Source organism: Aythya ferina (genome assembly GCF_964211825.1).
Source record: "Aythya ferina genome assembly, chromosome: 4".
Lineage (NCBI taxonomy): Eukaryota > Metazoa > Chordata > Aves > Anseriformes > Anatidae > Aythya > Aythya ferina.
This window is the reverse complement of record NC_140300.1, coordinates 12201972-12228144: the sequence shown is the minus strand read 5'-3', so window position 1 is coordinate 12228144 and position 26173 is coordinate 12201972. Positions and strand designations below refer to the sequence as shown.

The 26173-nt window shown below is 42.1% G+C and overlaps 2 protein-coding genes and 1 long non-coding RNA gene across 14 annotated transcripts in view; 2 read left to right on the top strand and 1 right to left on the bottom strand.

Moving 5' to 3' along the window:
* The window catches only part of LOC311435731, a 33494-nt gene extending 28973 nt beyond the window's left edge, over nt 1-4521 (bottom strand). Inside the window, exon 1 of the long non-coding RNA XR_014692347.1 lies at nt 4424-4521. This is a non-coding gene — a long non-coding RNA (uncharacterized lncRNA). The remainder of the gene's footprint in view (nt 1-4423) is intronic.
* LOC311435729 (uncharacterized protein) lies at nt 3268-22371 on the top strand. 9 transcript variants are annotated; one of them, XR_014692345.1, is made up of 6 exons: nt 3268-4113; nt 4235-4620; nt 6767-6867; nt 7677-7841; nt 8355-8448; nt 9039-12605. XR_014692345.1 is itself a non-coding variant. In XM_084517096.1 (5 exons), exons 2-5 carry the CDS (start codon nt 6813-6815, stop codon nt 11652-11654), a joined length of 228 nt encoding a protein of 75 aa, XP_084373222.1. In that variant the 5' UTR covers nt 3268-4620; nt 6767-6812; the 3' UTR covers nt 11655-22371. The 9 variants fall into 9 exon arrangements, 4 of the variants coding, with proteins under 4 accessions (XP_084373222.1, XP_084373220.1, XP_084373223.1 ...); XM_084517096.1 differs by lacking the exon at nt 7677-7841 and having other exon boundaries at nt 3268-4620; nt 10875-10932; nt 11634-22371; XM_084517094.1 differs by lacking the exon at nt 7677-7841 and having other exon boundaries at nt 3268-4620; nt 9039-9245; nt 11634-22371.
* A 545-nt stretch (nt 22372-22916) lies between these two features.
* The window catches only part of KIAA0232, a 67738-nt gene continuing 64481 nt past the window's right edge, over nt 22917-26173 (top strand). For 2 of the 4 annotated variants that reach the window (XM_084517085.1, XM_084517079.1), the window contains exon 1: nt 22918-23145. The gene's annotated coding sequence lies outside the window, so the exon portion shown is untranslated. Of the gene's footprint in view, nt 23146-26173 lie in introns of all 4 variants that reach the window. The other 2 variants (XM_084517084.1, XM_084517080.1) reach the window with 2 other exon arrangements.

Here is a 26173-nt window from a genome sequence, read left to right as displayed (position 1 = left end):
ATGGTTTGACACTTATTGCATGCCTGCTGTCCAGACATTTCTTTGAATACAAAGGCTAGAGCAAAAATGTTGCCTTTTATACTGTATGCATGTACATCAGCTCAAGCAAATTTGGCCACAGACATATCTTGACTCCGTTTCTCCTAACAAACTTCTCACTGCCCCTCTCACCAACGCATAATAGCACCTTTCATACAGAACAGTGACTACTGCTGCTGCTTTTGCAAGTGATATATACATGTGTGCACCCCAGAAGCTGCAAGATAAACCAAATGGTGCAAACCCCAGGTATCATATGAATATAGTGAGACTGGAACAAAGTAATTCACAGTTAACAACCCGATTTTCCATGGGAGCAAGAGGCCTGGCCACAGCCACACTAGAAACTTTTATCCTTTCTAAGAAATTCATTGCCACCTGAGTCATGCAATTACTAGAGCTATTGTCCCACAAGCTGCAGAGACAATCAAGTCTGGTTCATATAGATTCGGTTATATAGTCTGGTTCATATCGATTTTGGTAGTTTGGTTTCATATAGATTTGTGCCCTACATCTTTACATGTCTTTCCCTCTTTTCCCCTCTATCAGACCTCCTCATGTCTTCTCTGAGATCCCTCACGTCACCTAGCCTTACTCTGTGGTGCACACACCTTCATCCCATGTGTGGTAACTCCCAGCTTGAGCAAGAGGCGGTATAGCCGTGTCTGGTTCTGAAATATATGTATTTAAATATACATCTGGTTTGTGTACATGTACTGGGTTGGCTGCCCACAGCACATGTAACAATTTGCTAGCAGCAGATCAGATACTGCTGAGCACACAGTCAAAGCTTTCTCCTAGTGGATGCCCTTCTCCCACAAGCCTTACAGGAATTTGTTGTGAGACTTTCACCTACCTGGCTAATTTCAATCAAATCTGATAAACAGAAAATTACTGGTGTGAGTGACAAGAGAGGTGAACAAGCAGACAGAAGGATTCTTACAAAACCAGAACAAAAATAAATGTATCCAGGGACTGTTCAGCTTAAAAAACATATACCCACTCATACACAAATTTGGAAAATGAAATTTTCAAAAAAGTGCAGGGACATCAGATGCCTGAGGCTTGGCTCTGGACACTTCACTGCTTTGAGATCCCCATGAAAATGCCTGATTGTACTGGAGGACAGTCAGAGAAAACTGCATGGGATGTGCTACAGATGGTTTTTATGGCTCACTTAGAGAGTGTGAATTATATAAAGAAAACAGTTATCCTGTTTACTAATTGTAAAAGGGGAGCATTAAAGACAAACAAAATACTGAGAATCAAGTAGTATTATTATATTGAACAGTCTTTTACAGTGCCTAAATCTGTCCTACACTCTCTTTTGCATCAAGACCAGTCTAGCAGTGTAAGGCCCAAAATGCATTTCCCATGAAGTCCAGAGGAAAATCCTTATGTCACACCTAATGCAAATGTGAACACTGGGGTAATGTGTTGTGCTAGATATTTTCAGGCACAATGTCTCATTTACTCTAAGTTACCACTTCATGTCTCGAGGCTGAACCATGAGTAGTGGCATATCCACTGGAGTTGATTTAGTATAATTTTCTAAAGTATGATATAAATTTTACCCTGATATCATGAATAAAAGGCTATTAATAAGTTCAAAAGTTCCCTATTAAGAACTACAAAGTTCTCATAGTTCCCAATCTACTACACGTTAATAGTATTTGGATGGTTCCTATGTGCTTCTACAAGATAAAATGATGTAGAAAACTTTCCAGCACTATTCATTGATGTATTAGAATGTTTTTAGATGGAATAATTTGTTATAAAAAGCATACCATGGAGAGACAAGGCTGCAAGGAAAGGTGTCAGAAAGCCCTGTGTGACACTTTCTTTGGGTACCCCACCAGCATCACCTTGAGATTACAGCCTTTCTTCCCAGATTAAAGATGGACTGATGGGCTGTCGGATTAGCCCTCCCCCTGAGCAGATTTGCCTTTCCCTTTTATCTCCCAGCTTTCACTGCCTGCTGCCCTTCTCCACCTGTTTACATGAACTATCAAAGCATACTTCTGGGATGAGCAGAGAACCCCATCCCAGTGCAGCAGGGATGGATTTGCAGAACCTAATCTTGGTTTTAGTCAGCCTTTTGATGAACCAAGGAGACAAAGCCTATTAGTGCATGCAGCAAGTCCAGCAGCTCTGCTGGGTGTCTCCTGCAGCCAGGGCTGGAGCCAAGCCAAGCAACCTCGGTGGAGTTTATCAGCTTGGGATCTGCTAGCGACAGGTCCTGGCCCCCACCTCTGCTGCGCGAGGCACTGCAGAACCTCAATGTCACCCAAAGGCACCAGGGACCTGCAGCACAGTTCCCTTCTGCTGCACACCACCGCGACAGGAGCCTCCAAACAAATTACTATGTCTACATATCACCACAATCAAAAATAGTAGCTTCAGTCTGGAAGCTGGTATGAGCATGGTGCTGCACCCAGATTAATGACCGCATGCACTCTTGGCAGGGTCAGTGAGCTGGGGCAGGCTGCTAGGTCAATTCAGTTCCAGAGCCGGCCTGTTTCCTAGTTCCAGAGCAACCTTGTTTGCCTCTCACTGGGGTCTCTTCACATGTTGCCACACTGCATCTTGAGACCTCACAGCATCTGTGCCGCTTCTGAAATGCAACGTAGCCATTTCATTCCCATAAGCCCTGTCAGGCTCAGCAGAGCTGTACATAAATCTGTTTTAGGTATCTGAGCACTAGTGGGCTTCTCAAGTGGATCGGGAACCCTGCCTACGCAGCACTTCAATGCCAACTTGAGAGTGGCTGATTGCTATTTATTTCACGCAAAACCTGGCCTGATGCATTATTTGATATATTCGTCACAAAAGTAAATCAAATTGCAATATATAACACAGAAGTTAAATGAAAATACTAGTGATCTCCCATTCTACTGTTTTGCAGGAATAAGAGACAAGCAGGATGGATACCTAAACATCTGGAAATCCACTGGAAAATATAAATTCAGTGGCAAGCCTTGAGAATGGCTTGCATTTATTTAAAGAAAAAAAAAATAGCCAGGAGAAAACACACCTTACCCATTACCCACTGTACCTGCAACAATCTGAATTACTGTACCATAGCCATACTTCAGTATTACCCAGTCATCAAGGTTGAAATACCCTGTTATTGCTATAATTCTCCAAGAAGCAATTGTACTACTACAGATATTATGAAAAAAAGAGGACATTTTCTGATTAGTATGAATGATGCAGCAGGGCAAAGCTTATATCATTTTATTCAGTATCTTTGAGGAACAGACAGAACCAAATTTCTGAAAAATAGCCTATTTCATCCCTCAGAAAATTGAGTCTGTAATTATATTCTAGATCTTGATACAGACAGTATTTATATCATTGCTATGCACTTGTTCTTTATAGGTATGTTAACATGCCATTTTTTAAGTTTACCTAATTTTTATGTATAGATGATTCATTTTTTAGCAGAAGTAAAGGAACTTTGAAAACTTTAATCTTTTTTCCACACATTTTTTTGCAAAAATCCAGGCACAGTTTCCCATAGAGGAGCTCATAACGGAGCATTTGCAGCCTCTATATTTACAGAAGGCCATCTGACATGATACAAAGCAGCCAGAGAAAGCTGAATTCTTCCTCAGGGGAGCAAAGGGGTGAGGAAATACTAAAAACGCAATCCCATGAGGGATAACCTCGCCAGGCTGCACATGCAGCAGCTCCCAGCGGTGCGAGCAGGGCTTGGTAGGGCGCATGGGGGAGGCAGGCAGGTGGGGAGCTGCGATTAGCTGGGGCCTCAGCGGGGACGGACGGGGTTATCGGCAGTGGGATGCCTGCCAGGTCACGTGCAGATATTTCTCTGAAGCGGACGATCGGCAGGAGTTTAGCAATAATAAAATGGGATAAAGCGTGTTTGCGTAAACACAGAGAGGAGGCAGGCTCACGCCGTGAAAACAGCTGCAAAAACTGATGGTGTTTTGGGGTCGGCTGCTTTCAGGTTTAACTGTAAAGATATTTAATTCTTTGTAGAGTATTTAAACTGGAAACAGTGTTTGTAAATAGAAATTAAAAGTGAGGAAACAAACAAACAAACAAAAAAAGGTATTTTCAAGGGCATACAGTGTTTGGGGATTTGCTTTTACAAAGTAAGGTAAAAACAGGGAATTGGGGAGGGGGAGAAGGAAGTGATCTTTTTTTATCTGCCTGCCTTGTTTTCCCACAGAGTGATCGGTGAGACCAAAAGTTGTACAAATCTCCGGTTTAGGGAAGTACGTGAATATCACAGTGGAAGTTTCAGAATTAAAAGCTGGTCTCTTTCAGCCCCAGCTGCTGCACAGAGAAGCCAGAACAGAAATCTTGAGCTGGGCTGGCAGCTCCAAGATTGTCTCCGTAGCTGCAGAGCCCCGCTCACCTTACACTCATCGTGGGGTGGTTATTTTCCTCCGCAGCTGTAATGCTGCTGCATGGCGATAACTCAGGATGAAAGTGCGTGGGGCTCCTCTGGGTGCTTTCATCTCCGCTCCCATGCTGGGCTGATCTTTCAGACCGAGCCACACCAGCTGCACTGCTGGGGCTCTGGTATATGGGGCTCTCTCCCCATGCTATATGGCATGTATTTTATTTATTTTTTTTTTTTAGAAACAAGAGTTTTCTCTCTGTCTGCATTACAATATCTCTCTATTTCACGCTATGTTGATGCCTTCTTTTTTGCTTATAAAAAGGTTTCCCTTTTTAATGCCTTAATTCCTGTTTGAGTTGTAGGGATTTGCCAAAAGATATTAAAAAAAAAAAAAAAGTGCGTAGGCACCTAAATATTCAACATAACTCCGTGTCTATTATGAGATGCCTTCGGCCTCCCTCATGTACCCTTGCAGGGATCAGGGATCAGGAAGCTCGTACTCACAGATCCCTCACAGGACTAGGACCACACATCATGAGCTAAGAGCAGCTCTCCACGCTCAGCCGTCTTTGGCTTTGGCATGTTGCATATGACAAGGCCAGCTGTACTTGTAGGGCTCTGGACGTCTAATCGACTAGAAAGAGCAAGCAGCTATCTCTGGTGTCCTCCCCCGTCCCCCAGCAGAGCACATTTTTCTAGGGTCACTGATACCCTCGCAGCCGGCAGCTGATTTATGACCGGTGCCTTTCGGAGCCACTGCGCTGCACATCATTAATGTGGTAGCAACAGCAGCACGGGCTGAGAACATTTGCAGGGGATCTTTCTGCAAATGCCATCGGACAAAAAGTTGAGTTACTAATTTCCACCTGTTCAAGTACATTAAGCAATTAACAGCACTGTCTTGGGAATTAACTTCTGTATACCCTGCTGGAGGGGTCGGTGTCCTCACTTTGCTAGAGGTGCTCACTGCCGAGCTGCTGCAGGGGCTGAACCTGCAGACCCCTGCCATTTGCTGCAAAACGGTCTGCACACAGCAGCAGGGTCTCTCCTAGTAATGGAAATATTTGCAGATGAGTGTTTTTAAGCTCTGGACACGATTTGTTTGATGCAAGGCAATATACCAAGGGGAAAAGCCGGTGTGCAGGGCCATCCCCGTGACCATAGCGCCGTGCCCCGCAGCAGCACACAGCGGCCGCGTGGGCTTTTTGTGCCCAGGATTAGCGGGGATTGGGAATGATGCAGAAGCAGCGTGCTGAGTCCAGAGGGGGAAATTGCTTTGCAGGGCAATTTCTCTGGGAAGATTCAAAACTGGTGATGATTTCCAAGTAGAAACAAACATGTTAATATCCTATATTCACAATTTGTTTAATCTTCTGCTTATTTTTTTTACTGCAAGTGGTGCAACTCAGAGTTTGTAGTTCTGATGAGTTGGCTGCTGCATTTCGTGTCACAAAGGTTTGCCTGCAAGTGACACAACTATCAGAAATCTTGCGAGAAGTGAATGCAAATAAGTTTGTTAAACTTTGACAGCAAATGAGAAAAAAAAAAGAGAACTTGTTTTCAGTCAGAGACATCTGTGTCATGCCCTGCTTCCCGTATCAGGAAAGGCAATGAAGCATTTCTGCTTATGCCAAACTTACTCTTGTAGCTGTGGACATAATTAGTTTCAAATATGCATTATCTTTAAAGATCTTTACCTCCTAACTCCATACTGAACTGTGATAAAAAAAAAAAAAAAAAAAAAAAAAAAAAAAAAAAAAAAGATTCTCTGGGTCCATGCTCAGTTAGATGTTCCTCTATGTTCATTCACACTTATTTTTTTTCTCCCCTAATGTTTGTTGGAGCCTTTTTAAGGATACTGTGCCAAGGAAAGTGAAACTTTTTTTTTTTTTTTTTTGCAAATGCTTTCCCATGTGAAAGCAGCATGCTTCTTTTCCTAATCATCTTTGATCCTCTGTCCCTTCAGTCCATTTCTTCTCCATAGTCTTCATGCATCATAAAAGTCAAGCTCTCTTTTCCATAGGTTTCTAATAATTACCTCTTGTTTCTACAGCCTTGTTCCTATTCCCTTTAAGAAAATTGCCAGCCCCCTACAAACTGCATAATGAATAATAATGAATTATTTTATTGCACACTTAGCTGTAAGCACACTTGTTAATTATCCACGTTGCATTGTGAATGAAGATTTACACTTAACCTTGCTCCAGAAATGTAGGTGCATTAAGAATATTCGTAATATCTGTGGCAGACAGAAATGTCTCCAAGTTTCTGTAACAACGGAGACAATCATGTCTTTATTTGCTTTTCAGCAGTCTCAATAATATGTCTGTGGAATAAAAGTATTTTTTCTCTTAGCTGAAAGACAGAGCTACATAGGTCACTGTGGCAAGCTAATATATTTATGGTCCAAAGGGCTCTCCTCACCCCCAGACTTGAGGCTTACAGAGGAATCCAAGGTATGTAATGATGATGTGAACACGATACGCTTTACTGTAACCTGTGCTGCAGACAGCTGTTAATGCCAGTCTAACTTCTGCAGTATGCAGCCAAAGGAAAGCTGTCTGCAGCATATGTATAGCTTCAGTCTGCAGCATACTTACTGTGAAGTCAATGGCATGCTGAAGTGGATGCCGCAGAAGCAGAGAGACATTTGCTAAAATTCAAGTCTCAGATGTTAATATATATTTGGGATAACTTCTCTGCCTGTGAAAGAAATTCATTTCCTCCCTGCTAAATTACTACTGCAGTAGCTTCTACGGTGTCGTACAAGGATCCAGAGACGCATTGTGCTAAACACTGGGGAAACACAGTGAAAGATTGGCAGGCTCCAAAGAGATAAAAGTCAAAGGTGGCAAAAAGGTCAAAATACATAAAGGAGGAAACAAGAAGTACAGTGGGAAGGGAAGGAGAGAGAAACACTGACCTTAACACTACTGCTGAGTGGGTCAATAACAGAAGAATTTGCATTCAGTCTCTTGGCTCCTTGTCTAATCTCCTATTGTACGCTGCTGCCTCTGACAATCTTGGCCAGGAGAGAGATGCCTCGTTACTTCAGCATTGCCCCAATATAATCTCTTTCTAAGTTGCTCTTGCTATGGAGACCCTTAAATTTTCAGCCCCAGTTTATGCAAGGTCTGTGCTGCTTTGTGAACAGGGCAGTCATTGTATTTTTCACAAAGTGTAAATACTTTCGGTGGCATGTAAGTCAATAATATCTCACTCTCTGCTTACTTTATGACATCCAACACTTACACATATCATCTAGATCCAAAAATGTGCACAGTAAATTTCTCTGCAACATCTCAGTTTGTGGTTCTGGTCCTGATGATCAAGGGAAGGCAATGAGTCCCGTTGCTCTTCCTTGGATTCTTGGTCTCATTGAACTACAAAACCAGACACAATTAATTTTTAAGTTCAGACCTCTAACATGGTGAGTAGTGTGGAAGGATTGTTTGGTTTTACTTAAATGAAACACTCATCTAAATACCACCTCATAGGATATTTGCTTTTGTGCAGCAATATGTTGTTGACTCATCTGTGCCTTTTTTCTTCTATAATCTTCAAATACTTTTTTACCAAAGTGCTGCTGGTAAGCAGTTCCCATTTTTAAATTATTAATGTTACTTTATTAACATTAAATGATGTTTATTGGTAGTATATCTCAGCAGTGAAAACACCAAGTACTAACCTCATCATATATACATACAGTTTCTCCCTGTACTCTTATTTATGTGCATACATTAGTAAGAGCAAAGGCAACATGTATTGATTGTACTGTGGATTTAGATTTTCATTATTACAGTTTGTAAATAAAGACATAATTAGGTTCATGTAATTTACAGGTGCTGTAGGATAACTCTACCTTCTTCACAACATTTTCTAGAAAGCTGTGACTCTGTTTTTAATCACACTGCCAAAATGTAAAATTGTGTTCATAACCCAGGTGCTACACACCAAGTACATCTTCAGCGTGGAGGTCTCAGCATGTTTTTGGAGTGCATGGGCATCACCCATGCTTACGGAGAGGTGGAGCTCAGGTATGGGCCCAGCTATCACATGTGTCTGAATATCTCACCTACACAGCCAGCCATCAGGTGCCTGACTGAATTTACAGGTGCACACTGAGAGACAGGCTTAGTGGATGACAGAAGGTAAGAAGGAGATGCAAGATTTGCAGCAGATCAATTTGGACAGCACAGACATACCACTTGTCTTCCTGGAGCTCCTTGGAAAGGGCTTGAGATACCTTCAAGGGCACTCCCTCTTACAAGGAGGAAGCTGAGCACCTTTGTGGCTAAATTTTGTAGTGATCTATTACAGTTTAAGCATTAGGGGGAAACATCAAGAGCCAAAGTCCTGACACTGATTTTTGGCAGAGGGGAGCACTCAACAAACCACACAGATTTTGTAGTAACAGGCAAAACTGAATCTTCGGATTTAGCACTGTACAGATGTGTTAAAAGGGTATAGAGACAGGAAAAAATGACAGCAAGACAACAGGGCAAAAACAGAGTAGGAACAGGCCACATGTTAAGAGAGGAGTAAAACAGTCAAAAAAACATTTGTGTCAATTTTCTTTCCATAAAGCCCTTATTTTCTACTTATTTTTTTTTCCATTTTACCTTAGCATTTGACGTCAGTGAATGGTATCTGTTCATTCTAGCAATCAATCCAACCTCCAGTTTCCAGATCCCACTATTCAACAAGATTTTGGAACAATGTCATTTATTATTTGCACTTTTATATCTGATTATTTGCACATTCCTATTGACGCATTTGCCTGTGCGATATACGACTACTATATCCATCACAAAACACCGTGATACACCTTGGAGTAAGTGCAACAGTGGGTTTTGCTTGCCTGAGCTTTTTAAAAATTGAAATGCAATGCACTTCCAAAAGAGGAGCTAACCTGCATGTGGAGAATCATGAGACTAGCTTAGCATCCTGCAAACATGTTTGGAGAGGACAAAATTAAACATTTAAGCATGCTGATTAAGGCATTGATTCTGCAAATACTTACTACCAGGCATAATCCCTTTGAAATCAGGGGGACTATTCATGGTCATAAAAGCTGTGCCTGTGAGTAAACATTTGCCTGGTTGAGCCCTTGAAAGCAATTGCAGACAATACATTTCTTCTAGATGGACAGTGCTTACTTGCCGGCAGCCCATAGCTCTGAAATTACGTATATTGTAATTGTGGCTGTGTGGTGAGGTGAGGAGCGCCTCATCACCCTGTGAGAGGCCTACAGGAAATGCCTAGATGGGCTGTTGTAATTAGACACATATCATTATTATTTATTAAAACACAACTAGTTACACTGGTTGTGCATATTCTGTAGGCAGACCTTTTGAAAAAGTGAGCAATCTAGCCTTGGCTGTGCAATATAGGCCTTGTTTACGATAGAAAGTCGTGCTGACCTGATTATTTCTACAGCTAAAGCTGTACTTCTCCAGTTTAGGTGGCACTGTGTCATTACGTATTCTCCTATGAAGAAAGGTTGAGAGAGTTGGGGCTATTCACCCTGAGGAAGAGAAGGCTCTGGGGTGACCTTTTTGCAGCTTTTCAGTACTTAAAGAGGGCTTATAAAAAAAGATGGAGAGCAACTTTTTGCTCAGACAGACAGTGACAGGACAAGGGGGAATGGTTTTAAACTAAGGGGGGAGATTTAGATTAGAATTTAGGAGGAAATTTTTCACTCAGAGGGTGTTGAAGCACTGTAACATGTTGCCCAGAGAAGCTGCAGATGCCCCGTCCCGGGAGGTATTCAAGGCCAGGCTGGATGAGGACCTGGGCAACCTGGTCTGGTGGGAGGTGTCCCTGCCCATGGCAGGGGGTTGGAGCTGGGTGGTCTTTAATGTCCTTTCCAACCCGAGCTGTTCTATGGTTCTATGATTCCATGACTGTAGCTCATATTTTCCTTAGCAGAAGGAAAAACAGTGACAGTGTAAAACACCTTCATACCAGTATAACCACACATCAATTTAAACAGTACAATTAAATGTGTTGTAAAAGCTTACTCAGCTCAGATAGTTAAATTGCTGCATGACTTATGAAGAGATCAGATTCCCTGTTCCACAAATAAATGATAATAAGTGAATCTTACCCCTCTCACACACAGGAAGGAGGAGGAGAAAAGAGAAGCGAACATGTCCCTTGTTTAAGATACAGCTTTTCATGTCTGAGCATCTTGTGACTTAACCAGCATTTGCAGCTCAGTGAAATGCAATGTATTCGTCTGGCTGCTGCCTGTGAAAGTGCTTGAATCAGTCTCAACTGATTCTTTGAACAGGCACAAAGAGGGAATCACAAAGACTGCAGGGAAAGAAGCTGCTCATTTAAAGAAAACAGGGAAAGGTCACAGAGGGATAAACGTTCCTGCCAGCACTAATTTTACTACAATGCTCCAGTTTCTCATCTTGAAAATTGAAGGGATTTTTTTTTTTCCTTGTTCTTCCAGTCTGAGAAAGCAAGGGAATACACATGTATACGAAGGAGAAACACACTGCGTGACAGCGGTAGGTGATGCACACTGTCTAGGGAAGGATTTTATCTGCTTATGGTGACCAGCAAGCACCAGGGTACCAGCAGACAAGGCCACAGGACTAGGCTGAGAAAGCATGGGCGCTGCCTCCAGCCTGCTCCGAGGCCTCCAGGAAACCACCTTATCTCTCTGCGCCTCTTTCTTCCTCCATAAAACGAGAGAAGGCCAATTTGTAGAGCACTCTGGGGAGTAACATGACAAACAAGTGTTACATATTAGCTGGGGAATTGCTATTAGCTCCAATACCTTTTTCTTTGCTTGTGCAATAGCCACCATTAAAGGTAGAAGTTGCAGCTCTGATTGTTAGGTAATTTCCTAATTTTGGCTCCAAATCAGAATCCAGAATTCTGATGAAATTCAAAGCTCCAAATTCTTGAATGCAATTTTTCAGTTTGAGGTATTAATTTCTGTTAAAATTTCCTGTTAAAGAAAACACAAATTTTCATACAGATTACCTCAATAAAACAACTTTTTTTTTTTTCTTTTCTTTTTTTTTACTCTCTCAAATACCCAAATGGACACAACTGATCTGCTCGGCAGAATTACCTCTTTTTGAAGTTTCCCCTCATTATGTATTTATAGAGAGATGGCTGCGAGTAACTCCATTACCAGTTGCGACCAGTAATTCTATTAGGCTGAATCACCGAGTAACCTTGTTTCTGACACTGTAACCAGGTGTGTCCTGTGAAGCAGTGAACTGAATGCATCACGCACTGACTGGCAGCTGGGATGGACATACAGCACATTTGGAAATGAGAAAACAGTACACAGATGTGGGATCTAACAAACTGAGCCAGCATTTGGAGCCCATTGTTCCTTGCTGTCCTGTAATAATAATTTTAATACAATTAAACTGGGGGAAAAAAAAAAAAAAAAAAGTTTTTATTTGGATAATTATCTGGCATGTGGCACATCTTTTATGTAAATTCTCAAATACAGAAAAAAAAAATCATATGGGAAAATATTTTCAGGATTGGAATTGTCAAGTGTTCCCATATGTAAGTTCCAGGCAGCCTGTTGTGCCACTGCAAGGTCACATTTTGCCTCAGTTGTACTGCTTTTGTTCTGTAAGGGATCAAATGTAAGCAGCACTAAAGTGGAATAAAGGAAACGAAAGCTAGTCCTAGATTTTTGCATGGTATTTGTGGGCGACTAGCTACACTTGCTTACTTGAAATTGCTTCTATTTCTCTTTTACAGTTGCTTCTGTTTTATATATACTGGCTAAAGTTGCACATATTAGTAATACTTTTCAAATATTTGAAATGTTTATATGCTATTTTTATTGGAATAGCACAGAAAAGAATCTAAAGGATGCATGTGTTTTTGTTTTCAAGTTTTTTAAAGTGTTTCATAATGGACTGCTCCTTTCCCTGTTTGTATTTTCCATACTCTTGGTATATGTAAGAAATTCTCTTAAATGGCACCGAATCTTTGAATTGTAATAACACATTATTTTCTATAAAATAGAAACTTACTTAGGTATGGAAAATGTTTATTCTGCAAGTCCAGGTAAATTCTTCCAATATTTAAGGTATAGTCTTGAATACTGATAACCATGCTCCATTAGCTTTATCGGTATCAATTCTACTAAGCTGTTTGCCAGGATGCATGTCATTAAATACATGAATAGCTTTTGTTTTATTAATTGGCTTTTGGATATCATCCCAGCGTCTTCTGGCCATTACAAATCATGTTTGCTGTAGAGATAGGTTTGAATTAATTCTCCAAATTCAATGACTTCTAAGTTCAGATGCAGGCTCTGATGTACTCCTTTCTCTCTTTTACAGATTTCTTGCCTGTATCCCTTAATCATGTCCTGTGCTATTATCTGAAAACCCTATGCAAATTATGAATTCCTTTTAAACAGCTCTAATTTTGCCCAGATTTACATGAAAACTATATTTTCAACATGTATATATGGATGACAAGAGCAGCCTAAGACCTTAACTGTCTCTGTTCCTCCTTCTCAATTAGTTATAAATTGTTTATTTTTTCCAGCCCATATTCAAGAAACTGCTTTAACCTGTGATTAAGTCCCAGAGAAATCAAGGACACCTCAGCACATATTTAAGTCTCAGTATACACTTCAGTTTTCAAAAGAGCAGCTTAACAACATGTACTCCTGAAGGAGTATTTATCATTGTAAACCAGCATTTCACTATGACTGGGTCACAGTCTTCAGACATTGTAAACCGGTATTTCACTATGACTGGGCACAGTCTTCAGACAATCCACCAAAAGAGATCTAAGAGATCATGAGATGCTGAAAAATGTATTAAATGACACAGAGACAACTTAAATATTCAACTGCTGTGAGGTCTGACATATTAAATTTAGTAGCTCCACCCTTTTCATACCCTGCAGGTGACTCTCTGCATTATCTTAGTGCTCCACAACCCGCACTCCCTTATCATTCACCTTCAAGAATTCAGTCAATCTCTTGAAACACGCATGGAAATGATGTACGTGTATACTGAGAAATGCCCAGACATACCATTCAACATATCTGAAAATACCAGCATAATTTCTAGACATGTATGTATACTAACATATTAATGTACATTTATGTATATATGCTTTTATTTTTATGGACTTTGCAACAAACTTTGCAACCAGTATTTTCTTCTTCCCAAGGGAGTAAGAGATTTTTTTTTTATTAACCATAGATTCACCTCATTATAACTTCATCTCTAACATTTTGCTGCATTGAAAATGTGGCTGTATCACTGTTATTCTGTGCTTTCTAGAAGCCCACAACCTAAATGGCAGAATTGTGGAGGTGGGAAACATATATATGCTATAGGCTCAGAAAGAGGTCGTATGGTCCTTCCCTCAGAGCCCTTCCAGGCATTGAGACTTACAGTGTATGTTCTCTTCTGCAAAACTAAATGCAGACCATATTTTTCACTTATCTTCAGAGCAGGTTTTTCAGTGCAAGTTTTTCAATACAATATAAGCATTCTGTTATGATTTCTTGTGGACTCCCTCACATTGTAGCATACACATTGTTTTTTTCATTATATGTTGGAAAAAAGGACTGAAAGCAAAACAACCCTTAGGCAGGAAGAAAACAGCATTTATAGCAGTATGTGGTAAAACTTTCCCAACGAGATAACTTAAATTATGAAGCTTACTTCTTTTGTTGGCATTATGTTCATCTCTTCCTGAGACATTTAGCCACTGCAAACAGTAACTGATACTGTCTGCAAATATGATACACTACCGTGGGTGTTGTGCAAGCCAAATACAGCCCACAGGACAATTCCTCTCGTACCATCATTACCATCTTGTACAAGCTTGGAGTGGAGATGAAAGGAAATGACTAATTCAGAAGGTGCATGAATCTTAGCAGAAGTTGCTGCTTCCACATGAAGGAGTGGTTTGCCATCACTTGGCAAGCAGAGACTGGTGTATGTATTTGTCCTCCAGCATTAAAAAAGTGGAGAATGCAGGTGCATGAACCTCCGATGAACCCTCCCAGCTCCTTCTGAGGACAGGTTGCTGCTGCAATAGTATTAGCACAAGAGCTTGTCTGTAGAGAGTTCTGCTTCTGTCGTGAGTGCAGAAACTTGTTGGTACAGCCCTCTCTATTCAGCCCTGAGGAACTGAGAGCCTGGTGAGACCGTCGGAGACACAGAGCCTCTACTTAGTGGAGCAGTCCCATACTGCCCACTGTGCCTATGATGAAGCACACTTGGCAGGTGATGAATCACGGTAACCTCCCTAGCTGCCGTAATGTTTCCATTGCAGTTGTATCTACATCTCTATTTATTGTGATGTTTTATCTTGCAGATTTTAAATATGATGTATTAAAACACAGTGCCGTGTAATCCAAATGCAATGAGGCAAGTAACTGTAAAAGCCAAAATTAGGATACAGAGAACAATGTATTTCAAATTAAGTGGGAACAAGATTACTTGTTAGCTGAAAATAATGAGCACCTTCAGTGCCTTATGTGCATGCAAATGATAGGTGTGCCAAAGGAATATAATATCAGCTGACATTACAAAACCTATCACCACAGAAAATAAGAGAAGTGCATTGGAGAACATAATCATTACAGAATTAAAGCGAAATTCCTCCAAAATCAACATGACAAGCAAAGAAGTACACTGATTTAACCTGCCACTGCATGAACTGAAAACCCGGCTACCCTCTATGAGACGTGTGTCAAGTGAACACCTGAAATGGGATGGTGAGCCAGAAAAAAGTGTGCAGATAAAATGTTCTCTGCATCTATGGGCAAAAATATAAATAAATAAAATAAATGTAACAAATCATGGAGGTTTGTTATCATCTCATGTAACAAGAGCAAGTAGAACTGTTGACAAAAAATCATGCACTCAAAATTTGAGAACAATCTAAGCACTGATCTTGACTTTGGATGAGACTGCTAACGCCAGTGAAATCAGGTAGTTGTTAAATTTCAGCTTAGCTATTGCTAATTTAATTAGCTATATATATTAGGTTTTCTTTGTAAAACAAATGGGACAGTTCTTTCTGTCACTAGCTCATGTAAGTTTTCAAAACTCCCTTGTCACAAGTAATGACAAGCAGTGACTATCTAGAAAGTCAGTTAATGAGTATGCTGAAAAGAAATCAGAGCTGAATGTCTTATTTTCACTGCACATGACATTATTAGTGCTAAATCTAACAAACAAGGAACATGAAGCCTACTATACTATATATGGTTAACCTCATTCACAGAAGAAATAGTGCGTGTAGGCACAGCAAATCTATCAAATATCTTAAAAGATGTGAATCCGAACTATAGGAATTTACCCCCTCACTCAAACAGTTGAGTAACAGTGTTGCCTTCCACACTTTCCCAAATGTGCATGTCTTTATAAAGAGAGGGCAAATAACATGTTTCATTTATAAAATCCTATCTCTGCTCAGTGGCCTTCCTAATAGCTCTTTCCTACTAGCTCTGGTCTGCATGGTGCCTAAATCCAAGAGAGCTAGTCAGGTCACCTATTACCCAAGGAAGAGCTTGAAACTTACTAGAATTTCCACATTGGACTAGAAAATCTACAGCGACTCTCACACTTAGATACTTACATGTATCCCAAAATGAACTCTTAAAGATGTAATTGGGAAAGAAGTGTCTAAACTCATCCCCGGAAAGCCCATTCCCATGAATAGCACTGAATTTAGCTCAAAATCCATTTAGTGCTCCCACTTGACATTAGTAGTCTTATCCTGCCTGTGGAGAGAGCTCTTCCAGAAGACTGCTCTAACCAGCAGCTGCGAGAACAGCTTAGGATGAAGTCCACATCTGCCCTCCTGGTAACTCACAGTAACTTCTGAGATAGGGATAATATTTACATTTTCCATTATGGAGTTGAATAAACTGCATATATATAACTGGCAATAGAGTTTGCTTTCCAAAATGTCTCATTTCAAAGGAGTATTTTCAGCAGCATGAGATAGGGAGTTTGGGCCTGTTTTGATATTCTTTGACATTCTACTTACTCCTAAAAACTTCTTAGTGGTCAAAGACTCTTCTGGCAAGGCCAAATCTGCTGACTCTTCAGATGATTTCAGTGCCATTTTCCATTGATGAGCTCCAAGTTGATCTTCACTTTAGCATAGGAGACTCCTGAATCAGCTGGTGGTCCAATGCACTTGGGGCAGAGATGCTAGTGCCTCATACAGGTGCACTGAATTCCTTTTTACAAGGGCCTACAGTTTTTCATTGAGTGTGAAAGAAATCTTTTCATAGTATTTTTGGCACTGCGGTGTTTCATGACCAGATACAGAAATAACTTTTATGCACAACAGTGATGCATGGGCTTTTCAGCTTGTTTCTTAAGGAAGGATTTCATTTCCTCCCTGAAAAAAACATTGCGGTGAAATGCCATTCACTGTGCAGAAGTACATGCCTCTGTGAAAGTATGCTCCCAGGAAGAAAAATCTCAACAATCAAAGTATTGCAACAAGCCAAACAATACTCTTGACTGCCAATTCATATTCACCCCTCTGAATATTGACATTGACATTTAGGGAGAAAATACTTGTTGTAAGAAAGAAGCCATTCTCTTACTTAATGATACTGTGTTCACTATACCCCTTTGATAAATAAAATCTAAGCAATCATTCTTGTAGGAGTATATTCCTATCTGTGATTTGTAGTTCTGGCCCAAATCAGGCATCTAATATTCTCCTCTGGTACACCTCCACTGTGTTAGCTTAGACTATAGTGCCTCCTCCTTGTGCTACCTGATCAGTCAGCCTCAAAGGAAAAATTAAAAATAAAATGTTCCTATGTTAGGTGAAAAGACTGCCATCTTCCCTATGCCTGGGGAGGCTGGCTGGGTCTAGACATTTAACCATTCCTTTATTTCACAACCTCTTCAACTGCCAAAATGTGTGTTGTTGTTTTTTTTCACATCAAGACAGAATTTTCAATCAGCCAGTTAAAGCTATTCCTGTTTTTTCTCCCTCAAGAGTGGATATTAAAATAGTATCAAACTCAAAAGACACACCAATTTCAACATCAAATCCAGAAAACAGCAGTTTTCGTCTCAACAGAGAGAGCTTTCTTGGGAGAAAACACTTTTATAATGTAAATACCAAATCCAAAATAGCCTTGGAAAGTCAGATAGTTTTGCTCCTTTTGACAAGTGCCATCAACTAAACCTTCAAATGAGCCTCTAAATATAATTCAGTTAGAATTACAAAGCAAATTATCACAAAAGAAATTTTAGAGGGGTATCAATATAGTTGAAAAGTATCAAAACATGTTACTTCTTGACAGAAAAACATCCTTTCCTTCTCTCCTGCTGCTCAGTTCTTTCTGTTTCAGCCTGACAGCCCTGCAGTCAATCACATGAGCTAGAAAACTCCCCTTGGTGTAGTTACAGTATTGGAAATTCAGGTATTACATCTCAGCATGTATTTTGAAATGTTTTTTTCCAAGATTAAAATAGTAAATGATTTTTGGTTGGGATTCACTACCCCTTTTTAAAACACTGCTTTTGTCAAAGTTGACTTTTTTTTTTTCCCTGTTCTATATGAAATCTTTATAATGGTTGCTGGCATCGATCAGCCACTCTTAATGCTTCTCCAACATATGTGAAATTAGTTATTTTAATGGCAGCACTTTTCAGATTATCAGTCAAATCTATGACCATTCTCCCTCCTGCTTCTGCACTGATAAAACAGTTAGCTCAAACAAAGAAATACACAGAATAAGAGTAAGTTTATTACAGCCTATAAATCATGCATACAGATTCACTTACCTGCCACAGATTTCAAAATATGGATTTCATTTTTGCAAGTATCTGAAAACAAGCAGTATTTTTGTTTTGCAGTTTTTTACCATAGAATAAGAATGCTTTTTTTGATCAGCTGAAACATAATGTCAAAGTACCACAAGAATAAGCCTTTAACAAAGGATCTTTGCTTTTACCAGGGTATGTGACAGAATACCATGTTAAAAAAATACCAATGTTTTGTATACAAATAATATCTTCAGTGCTTTAAGAACTTGATATATTTTCATGTGTTTATTTCACTTTTCATTTTATGTAAATCATTAATAGAGACTGAATAACTCTCTTAGTATAGTCCTCTTTTTAAAGTCTTTGTTCGAAAATGTATGGCCAGATCGGCAACTAGTATCATGCAACCAACTCTGTTCTCAGCATTTTCTCTGGCTGAAAATATGGCCAATATCTGAAAAAAAATGCTCGGTGGAATTACTTTGGAACAATAATTATATTTCTGACGAGTAAAGCAAGGATTGGATGCTGATGCTGCAGGCTACTCAAGGATGGTTAATTGTATTCATGAACTATTTGTAAGACAGCAAGCTGCCAAAACCTCAGACATTTCCAACATGGTAATTCTGGAATGCTGTAGTAAATAGGAAAAAACAGATGTCATAATGTGTTTCATCTAGTTTAAAACTTAACATGTAATTAACTTAATGGCTTGACAATAGCTGATGTAGCAACAAATATAATGCAATTGAATTAGTACCTCATTACGACTTCAAGTTTTTCTACATATGCATTACAGAAAAAAGATCAGATTTTGAGACATTGGTTTATTTTATAGTGAATGTCCTTGAATTGTAATCACATGTAATACTTGCTTTGTATTTCACCACTCGTGGAAATTGTTTCACTTTTATAACACTGTACTTTCTGTACCATGTTCATTACATCACTAGCAAAAGCTGATCCTTGCTTTAATTGTTTCAAATACTTATACCTAGGCACTTGGACTTTTACCCTCATTATGTGGTATAAAGGTTTCATTTTCTTTATCTTTTGTACTGCTTGGCTGTTTGTCCAAAGTGTAGGCGATTATCACAGTGCTTTCACATCTGTTCTTATGGTAGACTTCAGGTGGTCTGTTTTAGACGCAAAGCAGCATGTTGTGACAGAGGCCTGTGCACGTATTATTTTGGACTTCCCAAAGGCTTCTCAAGGTATTATTAGGGTTTCCCACCTGCTAGTGCTGCAGGATGAAAAACGGCAAGAGTACACCAAAGCAGGATGTTTAAAAAAAAAATAAATAAAGAAAGAAATACCAACACCAAACCCAGGCTTTCTTTTTCATTACAGAACCCAACCTAATTGCCTACCCTGCAATTCCTGAGGCTGTTTCCTACGGGCAGTTTTTGTTCAGAAAAAGTAAAAGTACATTTTGAGGTTAGAGCAATGTAGTCGAATTAAATAGGAAAAAAATATCAACTTTGAATTAGGAAACTGATTTTTCAAGTGACTCACCTGAAACCTGTTACAGCAAAGTGTAGAAGGAAAAAGGCCTAACTGGCCTAACGCAGATCCTACTGAAATTTAGCACTACTTTCCATTCATGTGTATGAGCTCCTTAATGCTAGCAAGAAAGCGAGCTTGGTTCCAGTGGCCCTCTGCTGCTGCGGGTATCAACAGCTTGCTTTTCCACCGTGCAGTGAAAGAGGGATCAGTAAAAAGGAATCTGAAACCTGATCTAGTGCCGAGGAATGCCTTTTGAATGTGTCATTTGTACCTAGTAATTACTTCTGGGAGGTGTGAACGTTTTGCATGAGTCTTCACTCAAAACCTGAAACTGACCGTGAAGAGTAGTAAAAAAGTTATGCAAGCCTTCATGCAATTAAGCAAAGTAATTTCAAAAGGATAATTATATACTTCTTAAGCTGTGTATCATGATATCCAATAAAACGCCTCGCATATCTGTTGACCAAACCTTGGACCTTACATTAAGGTCTGTCCATTTTCTGGATTTTAAAGTTATCTACAAATTTCTGTATATATTTGGATTTAGATCTTGCAAACTTGGGTGATCTTTTTTGTTCTTGGACTACATTTATTCCCTTATGAATGTTGCTCTGTCTTCATTTCTAAAATGCTGAATGGGCAGACTGTTTCTATCAAGCATTTTATACGAACAGTTTATGAAGTGTGAACAATAGGGTACTGATTGGTTTTCATGAATTTCAAAGTTAACAGATACAGAACCCCTGCTCAGGGAAAATCAGCTTTTTATTGCACCTAGCAGGAAATTTCAGAGAATATTATAAACTGACCAATTTCAAGGAAGTAAGATCTATGTCTGATGGTAAAACGCTTACAAGCCACGATTATTGTAATGCTGAATTGATGTGAACTCCTCCTTTAGTACACTCCTGAATATGAAAAAAATACTTCATGGTGAACCTTATATACATTTAAAAATATATATAAAATTCATTGGAGACCCTTTCCAGCAGGGGTCAGAATGAAAAAGGGAAACAGTGGCACTTGCTGAGGCTGACGACTAAAGGCAAAAATCTGTCAGTCATTCAGCCTGTTCAACATTCTTTTCAACACAAATCATTTCGTCTTGATTTTCCAAACACATGTTGTTACCTACAGTACACACCCAACTAGTTAGTTTAGATTGTCACAGAGGGGCAACACAAAACATTCCCTTAGAGAACTTCCACCTTTGATAGCAGTTCTGAATGGAAAGGCCACTGACTGGAGTTAGCATACTCTATCCTTACAGCTTTTCAGAGAAAAAGTTCATTAGCTGCTTCACATGCCAAGGGACCAGCTGTCCTTGGAGCAGGTCTGATTGACCAGGAGGACAAGTGGGAAATAAGCTCACAGCAGTGCCAGCATGGCATATGGTCATGTACCAGCTGTTTCTGAAATGCTTGCCAAAGGGAGACCAGAATCTGGTTGGCTGTTAGGAAAATAAAAACCCACAAAACCCAACAAGCAAACAAACAAACAAACAAAAAATCCACTATCAGTATTCCTTAGATCTGACCACAAAGCCAGGACTTGATTTGAAATGTCACACAGCAATTACGTGAATATTCAGAATAACCTGTCATGTGTTTGCATGCGCTGACTTCCCCCGTTAGGAGGACCCTGATATTCGGAGCATCTGGCCCTTCCACAGAGTTTTTCGCAGAAGAAAACTACAGAAATTGTTAAATAAGGGAAGTGAATTTGTACTGGTGATATACATCACTAATACACTGACAATACATCCAGGAGACCACGTGGAAATTGATTTAAACTGGAGCCAATTTTTACTATAGACAAATCCCAGGTGTCCCACATTTTACTATTTTATTTCTACCTTCAAAAGGGGAATTCAGATTCTCAGCTCACAAACAAAAGCTTTGATTTGGATTGGCGCGAGTCGTATTACATTGTTGGTGAAATGCTTTTGATAAACCAGTGGAGTGACTCAGCAGAAAACACCCAGCAGGATTTTTCCCCCAAGCTTTTCCGTTTTCAGTTTCAGCTTTTCTTAACAAGAAAATAACTTAAACAGTAACTAAATAGCTCAGAGAATGACTCTGCCCTTCTAGCACGGGGTTTAAAGTACTGCTTTCTCTTTTGAGCTTTCCCTGAATACTCGCACAAGGTTCGGAGGGAACTGCGCTGATCAGCTCCACGTTCATATGACATCAATTACTGCCTCGGCAGCCCTTAGGAGAACGTCAGTAGCTGATGTAGCCACATAATCCTGCCTATTTAACTTTAAAAAACTTAGGCTAGCCAAATTTACAACTAAATTAGGTGCTTGGTAAGGGACGTTTATAAAAAGATGAAGCCTAGCTAAAAAAAAAAAAAAAAAAAAAAAAGGAAAACTACTAAGAGTAATGCTGCTCTTGTGTCACGAACAGAGGCTGGGAGGCAGTGGCTACTACCTTGGCTTGCATGCATGGTTAATGAGACATAGTTTTATGTACAGGCTTAACCCATTGAAAGGCCTGCATCCGGGGCGCGGGCACCAATCTTCCAAAGTGAGCTTGGCTCCAGCGGCTGAAGGAAGGCTCTGCTCGCACAAAAGGCGCGGTGTTGGCCAGTTTCGATGACATACCTCGCTGGGGATCTCTGAGAACCACACGTTCAGCCACGAATAAAAGGAAAGCAAGCCCCGGGATTACGCACGGACAGAGGCCTTACTTTGACATCTTACGTAATGTTGACTTTCCTCTGACCTGGACGTGCTCATACACCCCAGAAACGCACAGACCTACCGCACACCCTAAAAGGGCGTTATTATTTTCCCAACTAACCCGCGTTAACTAGCACTCGGGTGCGCCTTTTGTCGTATTTTCGGTCCTACGGTGGCCCACTTCTGCCACCATACCATACTAAAACCCTCCTCACTCCCCGGCGGCGCCTACAGCCCCGACCCGGGCGGCATTTTATCGCAGGGAACCAAAGTTTCACGGCTCCCTCACGAAACCCAGCCCACAGCAGCACCCTCCCTCCCCGGGCGGGCTTCCCTTCAGCCCCACCCTCCCCCGCCAACCCCTCCCAGCAAGCCGTGTCACGACAAACTATCGCAATCCCCCGATTCCCTCCGTGCCCCCACACAGCACACCCACTCTCCCTTTCCCCTCCATCCCTCCTCTACACCAGCCCGCCGGCGGCGGGATCCGCGCCGCCCCGCGGGCGGAAGGATACAGGGAGGAGCCCGCGGCGCGGTCCGCCGGGGCGCTGCGGCTTGTTGCCTAGCGACGGAGCGGCCGCCCCCCCTCCCCCCCCCTCCCCGCCCGTACCGCCTCACGGGGCAGGGCCCGGCCCCGGCCCGCCCGCCTCGCTCGGGGACGGCAGCAGCGGGACGGAGCCCGCCGCCGCCTCCTCCTCCTCCCTCTCCTCCTCCTCCTTCTTCTCCGCCTGCCACAGGCCCCGGGGCCCCGCTCTGCGCCGCCACGGCAGGTAACGAGCCGCTGAGGAGGGCAGGAGGGAGCGCCGGGGCCCGGCCCCGGTGTGGGGAGGGGGGGGGGGAGGAGGAGCTGTGGGGCCGGGGAGGGGAACGGGGGGGGGGGGAAAGAGGGGGGAAAGGGGAGCAAAAAAGGGGCCGGGGAGCGGCGGCGAGGCGGGGCCGGGGGTGCCCCGCTGCGAGCGGAGCCCTGAGGGCGGCCGGCGGCAGGGGCAGGTGAGCGTGGGCCGGGAGCGGGAGGAGGAGGAGGAGGAGGATGAGGAGGGTGAGGATGAGGATGAGGAGAGGCAGAGGAAGGCGGCTCCGGAGCCCGCCGGGGGGACACGGGGGTGGCCGGGTTTGGGGGGGAGCCCCGCGGCCGTGCCCTGCCCGGGGGCCGCTCCCCGCCGGGTGACCGCTCCCCCCCTGCCCCCCCCCTCCCCTCACCCGGTCCCTTTCCCACCCCCCCCAGCATTGTCCTTTAGGGGCCTACGGAAGGCAAAAGGCGGCCAGAAAGGCTCGGGCTGCCTCCGGAGGAGGAGGAGGAGGAGCCGCGCTGACGGGCGACTGATGGCAGCCGCATCCTATGGCCGCGCCGAGCTGCGCAGCCGGGGCGGGCCCGGCGGGGCCGCAGCCGCTCAGCGGCAGCGGGCGGGGCGGGGGGGGCCAAGGTTTGGCGAAGGTTACAGCTCCTCGCAGGGCTGCCACGGCCCCGAGACCCCTGCCCGCAGCCCCCCGGCCGCCTCCTCCTCCTGGGGATGGCTATTAAAGGGGTGGCGGACGGCCCGGGCGTCCTCGGAAAGTTTGGGAGAAGTGGGAGCCCGCCGCTGCTCTGCCTTTGTGTTAATTGCGCGCTGCAGTACCCGGTGCTCAGCTGAAGGGTGACAGCGGTACGGGTTGCTTGTCCTTTTAGGAGAAGACATTGCCGTGGTTCCAGTGTTTTCTGTCCGGGCGTAATTTCGGGTGTAGCTAGGAGGTCCAGGACCTGAGGACACTGTGTCACGGGCGGTTGATTTTTTTTCCCCGTGTAAACCATCTAAACGTTTTGCTTTCTGCCCTTCCGTCGCATGCCGTCTATTACTTCTCTGTCCCTGCGATGAAGTGGAGATTGCCGATCAAATTTGGTGTCTTGGCTGTCAAAAGTGAGCTCGCGATGATTCAGTAGATAATTGTGTAAAACAAACTACTCCACTGCAGTGTTTAACACCCAAGTATTGCAGGCTGCTCGCAATCCGTGGTGGTCTGAAACGGCCTTCTTAAAAAATTTATTGTTCGGGACCAAAATATTCCCTATAAAAGTAAATGACATGTAACTTGATTGTTACTTGACATGTAACTCTACAGATTTTATTTTGTACTAATCCTCCATCTGCTGTTTCTTGTCAGTATGGATATGCTAAAATGGTAGCGTGCAACCCCTCCCTTCCAATCAATACAGCACATTGTGCGTGTATCAGAACCCTCAGTCCCCAACACCAAGACGTAAGAGGGCACGTAGGTAACAGATAAGATGAGTAGCACGCTGGCTGTTTGTAGTGCTCTCTGTTCAAAGGCTAAGGATTTTAGGGGACATCCTGATTTGTACGCTCCATTGAAAGCATCTGCAGTTTACGTCCCCACCATGTTCTGCCTAGCAGGTATTCCCGTACACTCCTGGAACTTTATCTCGGATCATTTGTTTTGTGCTCCATTGGCAGCAGTGATCATTTCAGACCACAGATTCTGCACCTTTGCATTAGGTACCTGACCCTGTAGCCCTTCTGCTTATCAGCAGGTGAATCAGAAGGAGGGGAAGGGGCAAACAGATTTATATGTGACCCAAGAGGAAAAATAGGAGGCCTTGAACATCTGCTACCTTAATTTGCTGATTTCACAGCCTGCACTCCCCATTGCTTTCCTTCTTGTTGCTATTCATTATTCTTCCAAGTAAGAGAAATTCCATAGGGGTAAAATGATGTCAGCATTTTGCTTTGCTAGCTTGCTGGGCGTTCTAGCAGGAACAGGGACAGAGGAAGATCTAGATACTGCTCATAACTTAGCATCAACTCCATTTGTCCTTCTTGAGCATCTTGTTCCTAGGTGAATAGGGGCAACGAAGGAAGCCAAGAGGTTGGTTTTATAATTAGCACGGGTGAATTTTCTGTGGAATTTTCCGAGTTTTTAGGAATAGTGCTGTAGAGTCAGAGTGGACTTTTTCTATCTATTTAGCTAATTCCCAGCAAAATCATCTGTTGGTTTAGACTCTGCTTAAAGAAGCATACAAAATGCATAATGGTGGATGTTGAAAGTGGTACGTGCTAAATATTTCCTTAAAATCCATCTAAATGTTAATGTATTCAAAGAATATATGTATAGATGTATTTAAATCCAGGGGTATCTGCGGATTGTGAGAGAAAAAGACCCTTATTTCCTCCTATCCTTTTCTCTCCCTTAAGACATACATTGATAGTGTATGTTTCATACATGTCCGATGGAATGATTGTGTGGAGCCCCTAAAATTGGCTAATGGTAATGACAACTAATGGCTAGTAACTGCAGGTAATAACTTCCTACCGTAAGATGATGAGTAACAACGTCTGGTGAGGCAGAATGTGATGAGGGCAGCAAGACCTGGGATTCCTGTAGGCTAAGAGAAGTAGCAGGGACTGTTCTAGTTATCTGTGCTGCTCATGGAGCCTGGAATGCAGATCATCTTCTGGAAGCTCTTTAACGTGCCCTGTTTCTTGGGGTACTTTGTATTGGGGGACAGAGGTTGGAGTCCTTCGCTTCAGTCCAAGACCAACGACAGGCTGCGCAGGTCATTTGGAAATGTGATTACTGAAATGAGTTGTCTTCTGTTTGCCTTGCTCAGTGTGTTGTTTTTTTTCCCAAGAAATTTTCTCAGTAAAGTTAATTTCGTGATGCAAAATAAAAATGTTCAAATGAATATTTGAATGCTCGGTTGCATTTGAGTAGATAGATAAAATGAAAATTGGCTGTTATGAGGGAAAAGCATGTTTTCTTTTTAATTTGGAAACCATTTACCAGATTTTTCTAGGCAGAAAT